This window comes from Hyperoodon ampullatus (genome assembly GCF_949752795.1).
Source record: "Hyperoodon ampullatus genome assembly, chromosome: X".
Classification (NCBI taxonomy): Eukaryota; Metazoa; Chordata; class Mammalia; order Artiodactyla; family Ziphiidae; genus Hyperoodon; species Hyperoodon ampullatus.
Window position 1 is genome coordinate 112,433,988 of NC_136913.1, and position 15,701 is coordinate 112,449,688.

General features: G+C 44.8%; 1 protein-coding gene across 3 annotated transcripts in view; it reads right to left on the reverse strand.

Moving 5' to 3' along the window:
* Positions 1–2,484: 2,484 nt before the first annotated feature.
* Positions 2,485–15,701, reverse strand: part of AIFM1 (apoptosis inducing factor mitochondria associated 1) — a gene marked incomplete at its 5' end in the record, with an annotated part of 28,385 nt that continues 15,168 nt past the window's right edge. For all 3 annotated transcript variants that reach the window (XM_079726860.1, XM_079726859.1, XM_079726858.1), the window contains 10 exons: positions 2,485–2,719; positions 3,035–3,231; positions 4,773–4,897; positions 6,352–6,494; positions 8,110–8,250; positions 8,700–8,788; positions 9,113–9,220; positions 9,977–10,085; positions 11,000–11,076; positions 11,738–11,822. In XM_079726860.1, coding sequence (XP_079582986.1) covers positions 2,648–2,719; positions 3,035–3,231; positions 4,773–4,897; positions 6,352–6,494; positions 8,110–8,250; positions 8,700–8,788; positions 9,113–9,220; positions 9,977–10,085; positions 11,000–11,076; positions 11,738–11,822 — 1,146 coding nt within the window. In that variant the 3' untranslated portion in view covers positions 2,485–2,647. The remainder of the gene's footprint in view (positions 2,720–3,034; positions 3,232–4,772; positions 4,898–6,351; positions 6,495–8,109; positions 8,251–8,699; positions 8,789–9,112; positions 9,221–9,976; positions 10,086–10,999; positions 11,077–11,737; positions 11,823–15,701) is intronic.

A 15,701-nucleotide genomic window follows, 5' to 3' on the forward strand; every position in this document is an offset into this window, starting at 1 on the left:
GCCTTACAGGTGGCCAGGCAAATGTTAGTACCACCGTGAAGCGGTGCCGAGGTACCACCAGATGTCAGTTGTAAAATGGCAAAGAAAAGCGAGGTTGAAGTCAAGTGGGTGAGCCCTGAAAGCTTGATACTTTGGCAGAGCCCCAACTTTGCAGGGTGTGGCTAGCCCTGTACTGCGCTGTGCTGTGGCCCAGCTAATCACAGGCCAGCTATCAAGGGCCAAACCTCAGCTGGCACTGGTCGTCTGTACAGTCAGAAATTGGTCCTTGCGATACTTGGGGGCCTAAGCAGGTTAAAGTGGCAAGTCGTGGCAGTGGGTGAAGTAACGGGGGTCTGATAACCTGGATTACAGAGAACTGAGGCTACAAGGCAGAGGCTCACTCTTACAACAAGCCCTGTTATCTAGCATCATCCAACCAAGCAATCAAGGACTTGGTCAGCACTTTGCCAGGGTTTTGGGGGATGGCGCATGTTGTCCCCATCCTGAGAAAAAAGTCTCTGCTCTGGGATAGCTTACAATCAATTTAGGGAGTGAACACTAATAATGCAGAGAACGACTTAAAGAACAATCAAGTTCAAAGGCAGTAAGTGCAATCGAAGTTCAGAGATGAAATCATGCGCAGGCACTAGTCCAACTGGTACTACATCACCACGGTGGGATTTCATCTGGGCCTTGAAAGATGAGCAGGATTTGGATACGTAGAAGGGAAGAGGGACAGTGTTCCAGATGTGAAGAGCACAAACAAAAGTTTAAAGGTGGCAATAAACCAGATGTATATGTGCGTATGCACATGCACGTGAAGTCGTGGCAGAGGAGGCCCGTAGGGCAGAGTGGGCTGAGGTCAAGAGCGCTATGGAAGGCTTCGGACTTGCTGTGATTGGTGACAGGGAGTCAATGTACGTTGGTCACCAGAAGGTCGGGGGGGGATATGGACCAAGTGATGCTTTAGGAAGTCATCTAGCAGCAGTAGTTGACAAAGGACGGATGCTCTGGCTGATGTCCATTCTTGGTGTGTATCTTCCTGTGGACACAACTGAGTATATTATACTTCTGCGTTCACATGTCTGCGTTCCTCACTGACACCAGGAGCTCCTTAAGAGAAGTGGCCATGTTTTCTCCATCTTCCTCTTCTGCCATCTACCTGGCTCATAGTAGGCACTCAATGAACACTGAATAGAAGAATACATCCTTTCATTTTAATTAACTGAATTATTATGACATTCCATACAAGGATGACAACTGTCAAAGAGAATTAGACTAAATTGTACCTGATACTAAAACAAGGCAAATCACAATTCAATCTTTTTAAAAAACGATTTGTGAAACACTTCAGGATCTTACAGTTGTAAGATCTTTGTAAGCAGCAATTACTGTATAGTAAGTCCCGTTTCACAGGATACTAGATGAGTTTTCTACCTACATTATGGACTTAAGATATGTCATGCCTCAGATCATATTTCACTAAACCTGTATACATATAGGAAGAACCTGTTCTAGTACAGCTAATTCTTAAAGTGGACATCTGTCCTGTTCTAGTGTTCAGAAGGGATTTCATTGTAGCTGCAACTCCCTTTAAACAAACCCAACATCGAAAAAATCCAGCCTGGTAATAATTTTCTCTTTAGAAAAAGATTCACGATAGGACTCTTGAAAGTAGTAAAAATTTCCTCTTAATTGAAATAAGATTTGATTTTTAAAAGTTAAGTAATTTGAAATGCAAAAAAATGAGTTGATTTATGAAACTTTGACTTCTCTTCCCAGGAAATCATTTGTAAAGTGAGGCATGCCTATAAGCCTATTTGAGATAAAAGGGGTTAGGAGAGGGCAGACTTCTAGTTTGGGAGACAGTGGGCGGAGGAGTTGAGAGACCACAGTCCCTCACCATGAGGCAGGTCTCCGAACCTTCGTTTCTGTCTGCAATAAATGTCTTTTCTGCCCTCCCCTCCCAAGACCAGTTCAGTTCTGGGCTGTGGGGGTACACAGGGGAGCTGTCCCAGGTAGAGCAGAGTCTAGTCCACATGTTTATGTGTACACTCATTCAACGATTCACTAAGCACCTACTGTGAGCCAGACCCTGTGCTCAGCTCTGGAGAGAGAACCATAAGCAAGACAGGAAAGCCATGGTTCTGGCTTCCAGGAAGCTGCAGAGCAGCAGGGAGACATGTAAACAAGGAACAGGCTTGGAAGGATCAGGAAAGTCTTCAGAGACTGGGACGTTCCCCAGAGGAGGGGAGAGGGGTCAAGTGCTGTGGGCAGAGGTCACAGCAGGTCCGTACAGGAGGTCTGGAGGGGTGAGGGAGAAGTTCAGTGAACTGAAAGAAGCTGAGAGTGTGGAGCAGGGAGCACAAAGCCGAGGAAGGTGATGCACTTGGGAGTGGCTCCAACTGACTTGCCTTCTAATATGCACAGCTTTCCTCCCTTCACCCACTTGCTCCCTTTCAAAGAGAAGATAATTTAATTTAGAAGAATCAGGTTTTATTTAGTGATGTGAACATTAAGAATTTGCCTACATAGTTGAAATATTCACAAAGGACTTGATTATTCACACTCATACATACAGAGGAAGTCTGCTGAATAAAAAACGCTCCTTTACCCATCCAAGCTGCTGTCAGGGACAGCAAAGGGCCTGCCTGTTCCACAGCAGTCTTCAGTCTTCATGAATGTTGAAAAGCTTCGCTACTTCATTGAGATCTTCATGTTCCTCACCGTCCTTAATGATCTGAGGGACAGAGGAACAGGAGCGTGTGGGCTGGGCCGCACACCAGGGCAGCCCGGGCCAGTCGCTACTTCACACTGGGAGGGAGTCATGGGAATGGCTTTCTACGAAGCCCAAGTGAGCATGTGCCAACGCCCACGCTACCCAGCCATGTCCCGAGTGAAAAAGAAACATACCCGAGCCAAGGCGATACCTTTGTTCTGCTCAGGCACAGTCTGACCTGGGTGGACAGTGCGTGGCAGGACATCTGACGAAGTCACAGGGACGGTTTCCGCCCACACCTCCCATCTTCCTCTCAGAGCTCTGAAGGGCACCTACCTTCCTTGCTATTGGCATTCGGTTGAAGATGTTCCACAGCACGATTCCCACCACCACTTTGTCCCTGAGGTAGAAGATGACGCCTTTGCCGTAGTCCTCCCCTTGGGCGGGGACCTGGGGGACTACAGGGTTGCTGGGAGGAAGAGTGATTTCTGAGGCCTCAGACTCTGTCTCACTCTCTGATCGGATACCAGTCCCTGTAGCCAATCCCCAAAACAAACAAGCAAAGTCAAAACAAAACAAAGTCAGTTCTTATGAGCTTGGAAATTCTACAAGGCAACTATCTTTCAACACCTGCTTCAAGCTGCTTCTAAATGATTTGTTTTTCTATGCGGCCTCAGTAAACACTGGCCTATTCCAGCCCCTCTCCATTGACAAAGCCAACAAAAGCTCTTCCTTGCCAGCTCCTGGGCACTGGGTCAGTCTGACCCCAAACTTCCTATCTCATTTTAAATTTACACTACAGATATTTCCTGGTATCTTTTTTCAAACTACAGAAGACTTGCTCTTGTCCCCTGAGAAACATTCTAGTGCTACATGGCCAGTACAATAGCCACTAGTCACATATAGCTATTCTAATTAAAATTAATTCAAAATTAAGTTTATTTTAGTTAAAATTAAATCAAATGTAAAATTCAGTTCCTCATTTGCACTAGCCACATTTCAAATACTAAAGAGCCACATGTGGCTAGTGGCTAATGTATTGGGCAGAGTAGAGATAGAACACTGCCATCATAGCAGAAAGTTCACTTGGATGGCACTGCTAGAGACACTGGCCAAAGCAGAAGGCACTTCCATATGGAAAAACCATAGTGCAAGTGTTTCCTCCTGTGCAGGGTGGTGGCAACAGCCTGGGGAGAGGGCATTTTGTCTTCTGGGAACAATCAGGCTTCAAGTAATACTGCCCAGTGGAGAGAGTAGTGGCCTGTAGTTTATAAACACCTACTGTATAAGTCCCTGGGTCCCCCTCCTGGATCCACTTCCCAGGAGAGGTCCAAATTAAGGAGTGGGTATATGTAATCCACTTAGATTACACAAGAAAAGGACCTCATATCCATGTAATGTCTTGCTTTCTCCTTCTTAAAGAGCAACTTGTCCTTGAAACGCCTCTAACAAGAGGACACAGAGGTTAAATAACTTCAGCCAAGGTCACGAAGGGAGAGAGAAGAGACCTAGGAGTTAATGAAAGAGATGTGTGTCGGAGAGAAGTTCATTCCGAGAGGTGCCTCCCGTCTAGAGAAAACCCGCTATTAAGATCTGACAAATGGAATTAGAGGCAGCTCAAGGACTACTCAGCCCACTTCTTCACTGTTCAGGGCCCAAGGAGGGGAGCAGGTCCCAAACTAAGGTTCTCAGGCCTAGTTCTTAGGATCAGCAGGAAGCAAAAAAAAAAAAAGCCATTGAAAAAGTTCAGGTTTTCTTCATCACACAGGTCTTCCTAGTCCCTCGGGACAAACTAGACTTACAGAGTCGTTGAGTTAGCCACTGTCCAAGAGTCCAAGAGTCTAGGACGACACCCACAATCCACAATATCTATGCTTTGACCAGGATACCTGATTTCGCCAGCTCTCAGACCACTAAAGAGTGAGGACTTCGGGTTTGGTTTATTTTAAAGCACAACATGAAGAGAGGCTTTCACTGACAGTTCCCTCTGGCCAATACAGATACCCCTTGTTCAGGAGGATTTGGACCATGGTTTCTCAACACTCTTCCAAGAGAAGTGGTTGGGCTTCCTTACCTGACTGCTCTGTGGCAGATTTGGGGTTGTCTTGTGCGGTTGCTTTTGCAAAAACGCCGACTGTGGGCAAACTACTGTCCACAAGACCAATAGCTTCATAGCCAACATCGGGGCCCAAATCACTCCTAAGGAAGGAGAGAGAAGAGGGTGTTCTGTCAAAGGACTGTAAAGGATGGTGCGGTAGAACGTTTCCTCTAAGGCACCACACTTTCATGCCAACCAAAGAAACTGGTATGTGCCACAGCAAGAGAAACGCCAAACTGATCTGTCGCCTGCTAGGACGTCTGGGGACAATTGTGAGAAAGCACGATTATTCCAAACAGGTTTTATTTTCCTAACAAGCCACTATGCAGATCACAAATCCATACAATGATCTATACCTTCTTAAATTTAATCATTTAATTTTTACCATATCACATTTGGGGGGGGTGGGTTCCCCACATTTACTATTCACTACCTTCCTTTACTCTTTTTAAAACTGCCTTTTTGGAACTTTAAAGAGTGCTCCATATTTATGGAATCCAGAATCTGGGATCTTTTGTGGTTTTATTAACTGACAATATTTCCTCTTAGCCTTCAATTTTCAAGGCTGAAGGGCTTTCTATAAAGTGGCACCTTCACTCACTTGGTCATTTTATTTTCATTGTTCTTCTTGGAAGCTTTTCCTATCATCATCATGCTGTTTTTAATATGCTAGGAACTTCACAGAATACTTGTGGCACAGACACACTATGGTTTTGTAATCATCCAAGCTACTTGAGATATTTTGTTTCTGGTGTTCTACATTTTGTTATCTTCTTGGCCACAGAAGCTCACTGGACTGGTGTCTTCAGGGAACAGTCTACAATGACTTCTTGGATTTGTTCCTGGAACCTAACTGATAATTGTATAGCTACGAACTACTTTTTTGCCTAACTGCATTATCTTACACGTGTTGACCCTGAAACCCATCTGTTGTGTTTTTTGCTGCCCACTCATGAAACTGTGTGTGATTGTCTTAAAATGTACTCCCATCAGCTGAGAATTTCCCCAACAGAAACTGCTTAGAGGCTTCTGAAACCCTGAAGTTTTATGTACCCCAACTTTCACATCAACAGATGAGAGTGGGCCAAACAGGGCCAGCTCCAGTATTCAAGAATGTCCATTGCTAACTTTCTACTATCCAGAGAGCTGCCTATATACGTCTGACTCTGAGTTGCTGATCTTAAGGGTTACATATGAGTGAGCTTCCTTTTTTGTCAGTAGGTTGGGCTCAGTAGAATTAGCAGCAAAGAGCAAATAAAATATACTGCTGTCTGTATCTAAGAGCACACTTTTGTACTACCTACTGTAGCTCGAACTCTGAGCTATTTTAGCAGAAGTGCTGATGCCATTTCCATTCATTCACCTAGTCTAACTTATGTCAGATGGAACCCTTTTACCAGAAGATGGCTCAGGGGTAGGATGCGTGGACACGAGACGGAATTTTTTCACCCCCTGTATGAAGCTAACTGGCCCACCAGGAAACCAAAGCATATAACTCTGGTTCCATTAATTCTGTGTTCTAACCAATTGAGTCCTCAAGGCACAAAACTATTACCAGAACATTGACTGATGCCAGTACGGCTTAGCAGCTCCAGTCATATTTTCTCCAGCCAATCTTCCGCTCACAACAGCGTGATCATGGTGCTCCACCCGCCTCCTACCCAACTTTATATCGTAGAAACATGCAGCATCTCCTGCCTTTGGAGACAAACACATTACATGAACACATGATAAAAAAGCAAGTTAAGGACAGAACATACACTTTTGGGGCTCAAAAAATGCTTGTGATGTTAACTAATGATTTCCAACCACAGGCCAGAATCATACCTACACTATCAAAAACAGTTGCGCTTCCATTTTTACAAAAACCATTCTGTGCTTCCACAAAGCTAACCTTAATCTTCCATGCTCCAGCTTACAGCTGTTTCTTCTCATTCTGCCCTCAGCAGAAACAGGATATTTAATAACCATGATTTGCAGAATATTCTTTCCTGTGTGGAATCCAGTTTTTAGATGTGACTGCCTCTTACCTAGACATCTTTTCCAAGATAATTTTTTTTGGTCATTCACTATTCATTCAACAAGTATTTACAGAATACTTACTCTGTACAAAGCATTATGCTGTCTGGGCTGCAGAGACACGCCTGACATAGACCTTGCCCACGAGGAGTGTATAAGTGAGTTGAGGAAGGTGTGGCACTCTCCCTCACTATGGTGTACCATGCCAGAGGTATGCAGTGAGTGAGCTCAGTGTTTCAAGCAGAGAGAGAACCCCCGGCTGGAGGTGAACAAGGCCAGCTTCACAAAGGATGTGGTATGGGAGCTCGCTCACCCTTTGTTTGTCTTTGTGGCTATTCAGACACCCCCAAAGCAACCTAAAAATCCAACATGTGAGCAACGGCGAGATAAGCTCTGAAATCCACCTAATGGGATATTATACAGTCGTTACACTGTTTATGGAATCTGAAGCAATGTGGAAAAAACTTACATTTGAATGTTAAGTGAAAAAGAAAATACAAATGTTTATACGTAGTATGCTCGCCATGACTGTCTACAACAAAGAAAAAAACTATGCGTGAGAAAATGAAGGGAAGAAACTACACCTAAACATCAGTGGTTGCTGCAGGGGAATGTCCCTTTCTCCTTTTTGCCTGTGTTTTTCATACTGAGCGTGTATTGCTTTTATAACAATTTTTTAAACTCCAGTACACTGTAACTTTAAAAAAAAAATCTTTACGGGAAAAACACCCTGCAAAGTTCCTATGTCCTCAGTTGCAGAGTCCATAATCAAACACAATACACTTGTAATGATCTAACAATAGGGAAATTACCTCATGGTTCCTACATACTATAGTCTTGTTTGTGTCATAACAGATTTTTAAAAACAGCTAAAAATAGTACTCAAGGAAAATGAAAATGGAGTAATTTTCCTTTCCAGAGAATGTTATAAAACTGCCTCATCCTCCATTCCCTGGACTCGAGTTCAGGCAAGGGAATAGCAGATCAGTCTGAAAGCCACGCACACGCCCACCAGGGTCATGTTGATGGCTGCTGCCAACAGTGGAACCAGGAGAGACCTACTCCTGTGGGCACGAACACTGCTCATTTCCTTTTCCACGAGCCTGCAGCGTGAGGCCAGACCTGATCTCGTAAGCCAAGCAGTTCACAAGTTCCTGCTCTCCACCCTCAGCTTCCAAACACACTGACCCTATTTGGGTGAGCTGCTGCTGAGCCTTCGCACACCACCGGGCAGACCTGCTCCCAGGCCGGGACCAAGGCACCGTGCCTGGTCAGGCTGTCATTGCATACTTACCACCCAGATGTTAGAGCGGGCCTGGAGCTCTGCATTTACCCGGAAGCCACCAAAATCAGAGTCTATCTCCAGTCCGCCAGTCTTGGCCAACTCAACATTGGGCTCCAGGCCCACAGCTGCCACTATGTGGTCAGTTTCTACCTGAGGACAAAAAGAATTCAGTCAATTATTACAGTTTCCTCATATGCCTATGAACCCAGCGACTGTAAATCACAGTCACAAAAAATCGGGGCTTCACACAAAAAATCATCGGGTAACTCTGGTCAAAAGATTTTAAGTTCCATTTCATAAAGTGCCACCCCTCCACACATACATACCCCCTACCATCTGAACAGAAATCTGCCACCCTAGGAAGGTCTCAAAAATCTGTGATACACATAGGAAGAGGCTATGGGAAATGGTTCCCAGGCGGCTACTCTGGCTCTCATCATTCTTCTTTTAGCAAAAGACAGTTCATTAAGAAAATGATGACAGGTTAATGGTGACTACCAAGACAACTAATCTACTGGTTATCAAATGAAGGAGTAAGAATGAGGAAAGGGCAGAGCAGGCTTGGAAGGTGTTCTGGCAGCCTGTCTTCCCCTCCTTACCTTCCGGCCATCTTTCAGCTTGATGAGTAACCTGCCACCGCTGACTCCAACTGATTGCACAATAGCACTGGGCAGCACCTTAACCCCCTCTGTAAAGGCAAACGAGACCTGAGGCTGAGCCTGTGAGCCTACCACCTTCATGACAACCAGAGAAGCTGATGAGAGTAATCATTAGTACGTAGGCAGCCTTGGAGAGCCACAGGCACCCACGCCCACAGTTCACTTCCAGCACTTCCAGGAATCTGGTGTGTCAGATTCAGAACACCTACATGAAGCTGGCTGACAGGAGAATGGTGGAAACTTTTTATCGGGCAGCTGGTAAGGCTTATGGACAGGGGGTTCCCAAAGAAGCAAATTTTGCCTTAGTCTTCACTCAAGGCAAGAGTGGGAGCATATGGAAAGAGTGTCTCTACCTTGCCTGACTTTTTCCATGGTCCAGTTGCTGAGGTATTCGGGGAGGATCTTTCCCATATTTCCTTTCTCAGGGAAGAGCTGAATCACTTCTGTGCCCGAGGCTCGAGCTGGGAAGAAGAAACAGAGTAGGTATAGTGGAGGCAAAAGTCAATCCTAGAAGACAGGAAGAGAAGTAAAGGAGCCACAGGCAGCCATCTACTGCACACAGGGCAATGCCGCGACCCAGGCCAGAGCGCCCATTTGTGGGGCACTAGGGCACAAGTGCATCCACAAGGCAAATACAACAGATGCCAGAACTTGTCCCTGGATTCAACTACATACTGTGAACTCAGTGCACTTATACTTAGGCTTACACAAGTGCCTTGCAAGCTCTGAATAGTAAGCACCCTCCCGAGAAGATGCCCTGATTTCACACAGCTGAAAAATAACATTAAGAAAAAAATGGTTGCCATGAAACATTCAAACTGGAACTCACAGATCTGTCAAGCTGGGAACCATCATGTATCTGAAAGAAGTCTTTGACTTTTACAGGGAGCAGCAGTTCAAAGATACATACAGTTCTGTAGTCTACATTGCGCCTACCATCTTAATAACTCACTTTCCTTAATATTTTATTTCTAAGGAGTCCTGGCCTCCTAGAGGCGAGAGGAAAGGAAAAAGGAAAGAAAGCGGCACTGCTCAGCTGCTCAGATGACAGCTTTTCGATCACTAAGGCATCCCTCATCAGAGCTAAGCTCAGTGATTAGTTTTTCACCATGTAAACCTTAATCAAACTCTTTCTACTGATCCTGGTAAATGCATCTCTGAAAAGCATGTGATATAAGACCAGAGAAAGAAAATCAAGGTCACTCCCCAATACTCACCCTTTCGGCCAAGAGCACAGGCCAGTTCGCTACCAAGGAAGCCCCCACCGATAATTGTAATCGACTTTACTTCCCGGGAAATCTTCTCTAAGGTTCTAAAGTCTCCAATCTGCAGGATCACACAAGTTTAGTCCATTGATTTCCCAAAGGAGCATAGGATGATAATACCAGGAAATATTTTTGCTAAATCTTTGACAACAATAATTTGCACATAAGATCTTCTCCTTGTATAAAGTGACTCGATTACAGCCTCTATTTTATTGATGTAAATTTCTTTCTCCAATGTAACACTCTTTCTAATAACAGTGGTTCTCAACTGGGGGCAGATATACTCCCCCTCCCCCAGGGGACATCTGGCAATCTCTGGAGACATTTTTGGCTGTCACGACTAGAGTGGGGAGACACTAGTTGAAGCTAGTGGGTAGAGTCCAGGGATGCTGCTGAACACCCTACAATGCACAGGACAGCCCCTCACAACAAATGGTTATACGGCCCAAAATGCCAATAGTGCCAAGGCTGACAATCCTTGTTGTATCAAGAACTTAAAGGACAGTACAAACCTTTTCTGATACCCATAGCAGTGGCTGAAATTTTTCAGCAGTTTTCTTAAGTAAAGCATGGTGTTAAGAAGCAATCCCCTGCTTCCTTTTTCACTTAGGTACTCAACTTTTCTCCCTAAAGTCTCCACAATAGCACTTGCAGTGAAAAATGCCAAGAGGCTATAAGGAGTTCCAATGACTCAAATGCATCAGGAGAAAACAACTATGGAAGGGCAATCGAAGGAACTATAGCAAGCAATAAAAAACACTAAATCTGTTTTTCTCCTAGGAGCTCAAAACCCTTGAGTGAGGTATCTGAGGTGCAGAGAGAGGAAGTGACTTGCTCAAGGCCAGATAACAAGCCTGTATGAAGAGTCATAGTTAGAACTTCAATCTCCCAATTCCCGGGTGGGTACTTGGGGACCACAAGATCATGCTACCTCTTCAAAACCGCCACAACGAAAGCACTAAAGCTGACAATTACCTTTCTGAAAAGTGTTGTTCTACTCTTCACCTCTGCTCCAGCCCTATCAATGGCAGACAGACTTCTTGGAGTGCCTCCTGGAAATAAGAGGAGAAAAATCCTTTAGTCCAACGAGCAGGAGCTAGCCCAAACAATCCCCCCACAAAGGTGGTGCTGTGGTGTGTGCTGCTGGTGTCACAGCGGCATCAACAGGATACAAGACTTTGTTTTCCCTCCACTCTCCCCACAGTGGGCTTTAATCAATTTCCTTTGAAAAGCAGATTTGAGAGTCTCTCTTCAAAGGGCCCACCATTCCCATAGATGGCCAGAAGCCCTCATTTTTTGCTCCCATTCTCTTCTACTTTTTCATGAGGATTCACCAGAAAGCATGGCTATGTTTGTTTAAGCAACTGCATCCTTCTCCTCTCTTGATTACTGATTGGAACTGGCAATGAGGCCATGAGGTTATATCACTTTCAGGACACAGGGCAGAGGGCAGAAGGCAAAGGCTAAGCAGGGAGAGAAAAAAGAAAGGCAGTCCTCTTCAGTACCCATCCATCATGCCTTTACCAGAAGGAACAATACGGATAATCCAGACGGGCAACTGATCAGATGCTTGTAGTTAAGTCAAGCTTTGCACCAAGAGAAGACACCCACTTCAGAGTATGGGTTTCAGTTTTCTTAAGATTAAGTAATGTCTTTATACTAAAATTTGAATGAGCTGTATCAGGGAATAAAGCCATCTCCAGAAATACTCACCTGTTGCAATCAAGCACTTTTCATAGGTTATTTGAGAGCCATCATTAAGTTTCGCCACATTGCCTCTCACATCCAGCTGTACTACCTGGTACAGTCAAACACATACACACACAGAAAGATATAAATTGGCTTTAAAATTTTTTACTGAGATATACAACATAAAATTCACTATTTTAAAGTGTACAATTCAGTGGGTTTTAGTATATCCACAAGGTTGTGCAACCATCACCACTATATAATTCTGGAACATTTCCATCACCCCCAAAAGGAACCCTGTACCCATCAGCCCAATGAGAAGAGTTAGTTCTTGACCTAAGGTGATCCTTAAGAAACCATTTCTAGGTAATCACTGGCACTACAGTTTCTGGTACCCAGTTTCTTCAAGTAGTCATAATTTCCTAAGCAGCCAACATTAGAGTTAAGTCCCTACTGTCCCAAAGTTCCTGCCCAATTTGTGGAAATGGACAACAGGGACAGACTCTTCTGCCTGGCTGTTTGGGACCCTTACTTCTTTGCTAACAACTCTCCTACATCCTCAACAGCTTTGCAGGATGCTTTCTCCAACTTCTAGCTTTCACTAAAACTGAGCCCGCTCCCCCCGCCCCCAGGAAAGCTCATACATAGAGACTGCTCACTCACCCAAACTCCTCCCCATCACAAGGAGAGGGTGTTGGCTGCTGGTGGTTCCAAGTTATTCTTGTACTATCATCCCCTCTGAAAGACACCGACATATATCCCTACAAATCAGTGTTATCCAGCCTCCTCCTGGTCACTCCTCATTCACTGAAGTCCTTGGCAGCTGGATTATACTTCTCCTCTGAGTCACATCTAGAATCCTCTCTCTTAAACTTCTACTTCAAACATCTCACTCTTTGGTCACAATTTTCCATCCTTCCAGCTTTCTCTCGGTTCCACCGCCACCTATCCTTGCTTTTGATTTTCTCCATTTACCCAGTGGGCTGCTCCATTCCAACTAATCTGGGCCAACAGTAGATCATCCAAACTGTGCTCTTGCCAGCATCCCTAATTTCCTTGCACCCTGCTCCTTAGGGTGAAAAGCTTGAGCTTTGCAGTCAGAGAGGCTGGGGTTCCTGGCTCTGCTCTATTCCTTATGAGCAGTGAGACCATTCATTCAAGACATATTTATTAAGCACCTAGTATGTGTCAGGCACTGTGATAAGTGCTGGGGACACAATGTTGAGAAAAACAGATACCTTCCTGCCTTCAGAGTGTAGTAGCCAAGACAGACAATTTAACAAGTACTACAATCAAGGGTGAAAAATTGAGTGAGAAATGCTCTAAGAAGGACAGTACAGGTAGCGCTAGAAACATATGACAGGTGCACTCAATCGAGTTTTCTGGGGTGTGGGGGGGTGGGCAACGACATAAACTGAGATTGGATGTGTGTGCAGCTTCCTTAGCCGCCTTTGATTTGTCCTGGGTAAGATCCCTCTTCAATCCAACGCCTGTACTCAACCCTCAAACTGCTCACTCTCAGATAACCACCTGGTGTCCTAGTTTATTGCAAAAACAAGTAAAGCCATCAGATGTGATCTTCCTCAGCTTCCCGTACGGATTCCCACCTCCCAACGCCCAAATAAAAACTTTACTTCCTTTCTTCCAGCTTCTGGGATGAGGTGGCCTTTCTGTTCTGTTTCTATGCCTGACCCCCATCCCTTTCTTTCTCTCCCAGAACATTCCCCTATTAGTCACCTGCTCATTCCCCCATCTCTCTCCTGACATCTTACCCCTCAGCCCATTGACATGTTTAAGTCTGTCCCATCCTAAATGTCCCACCTTTGACTCTATGTCCTCCTCAAGCTTTTGTCCAATGTCATCTCCGTTTTGTCATTTAAACTTTCTGAAAGAGAAGTTTATCTTCTTTTCTAACTTCACAATGATATCTGAACATCTAAATGTAATGGGTCATTTTATGATCCTTTTTCTAGCAGATTCCTTTGCTGCGGTAATACTATGGATCACATCCTGCTTCTTGAAACTCCAACCTTGGCCCCTGCCCTGGGTTCTCCTCATCCTATGCTTTTAGTACTTCTTTCCTAGTCTCCTTTTTGGACATTTTTTCTTAAGGCTGTTCCCTGAAATTTCGGTTCCTCAGGGTTCCATCTTTGCCTCACTCCTTTTCTGACTACCTCAGTTCTCCCAAATCTGTATCTGAGCCCAGAACCCTCCTCTGAACATTATAGTCATGTATCCAACTGCCCTTAGGACATATCCACACAGATATTCCATTTAATACTTAACAGTGCAAAACGAAATTTTATGTCCCCCTTAAACTAGGTCTTCCTCTTGCAATGTCTCTCTCAGCTGGGGGTGCACCAGCGTCTACCACACAAGCTGGAAATGAGAAAGTCATCTCTGCCTCCCCGTCTCCCTCACGTTCTGCCTCCAATCAGTTGCCACCACGCCCTACCAAGTTTGCCTTATGCCGTCAGTCTGTTCCCTGCTCTTCACCACCTTTCTGTCAGGAAGCTATACAATGATGTAATTAAGAGCTTGGGCTCTGGAATCAGAATTCTCCATTCAGAGAGATCTGGGCTCAAATTCTGTCTCCACCACTTATTAACTATGTGATCTTGAGCAAGTTACTTAACCTCTTTTTCATCTCAATTTCTTTCTCTATAAAATGAAAATAATTATAGTACCTACTTCATAAGATTTTTGTGAGGGTAAAATGATGTAATACACGTAAAGCACTTAAAAAAACTATGCTTACTTCACCTTCTTCCTCATCATCATCACCACCACCATCACCATCACCACCACCACCACTACTGCCCTAATTTGGGCTCCCATCATCTCTCACCTGGATTATTATAATCGTCTTCAAAATGGTTTACTTCTAATCTTGTTCCCCTGAAGACCATCTTCCTCACAGCCAACCGAGTGATTACTTAAAATTCAATCCAACTGTTTTAGATCCTTGTTTAAAACTCAACAGCTCCTCAGTGCCAATGGGATAAAACTCAAGCTCTTTCACACGACAGAGCTCTCGACGAACAGACCGTGCACAACTTCTCAGTTTCATCTCCTGCCACTCCTGAACTTTCTGCTCTATCGGTACCTAGCTGCTTGTGTTCCCCTGCACCAAACATGCTTTTTCATACCCTTGTGCCTTTGCTTATGCTATTCTTTTTTTTTTTTTGCGGTACGCGGGCCTCTCACTGTTGTGGCCTCTCCCGTTGCGGAGCACAGGCTCCGGACACGCAGGCTCACGGGCCCAGCCGCTCCGCGGCATGTGGGATCTTCCCGGACCGGGGCACGAACCCGCGTCCCCTGCATCGGCAGGCGGACTCTCAACCACTGCGCCACCAGGGAAGCCCTATGCTATTCTTTTTTACTTGAATGCTTTTCACTTTTCTCTCATCTGGTGAATGCCTCTTCATTCCATAAGATTTCTCATTCTGTAAGACTGCCTTCTCCAGCAAGCCTTTCCTGAAACCATCATTATACTGGGCACACTTCCCAATAATTCCCACAGTATACTGAGTTTCTTTCTTACTTCACATCTGTGTTATGATTATCTGTTCATGTTTCTGCCTAATACTGTTAGCCCCTGGAGGGCAGTGCCTGTGTGCTATTTACCCATAGGTGATACTTAATACATAAGGTCTTCTTACCAGCTTATCCACAAACCCATATCCACCTTCTCTGCCTAACATCCCCTTATAGGAGAAGTGGGCCTATCCCTATCAAAGGTCAATGCCTCCACTTGTGCTCTGGATCCCATCTACTCTGGGCTTTATTCCTTCTGATAACCCTTCCCTCTCTACTGGAACATTGCCATTAGTTTACAAACACACTCTAGACCTCCCTCTTGTTAACAAAAACAAAACATAACACAACAAAACAAAACCTTCCCTGGACCCTAAATGCCCTCCTGTAACTGCCCCCAGTATTCAGGCACTCAACTTTGTAAAGTCTAACAATATTTTCCATGCTGATG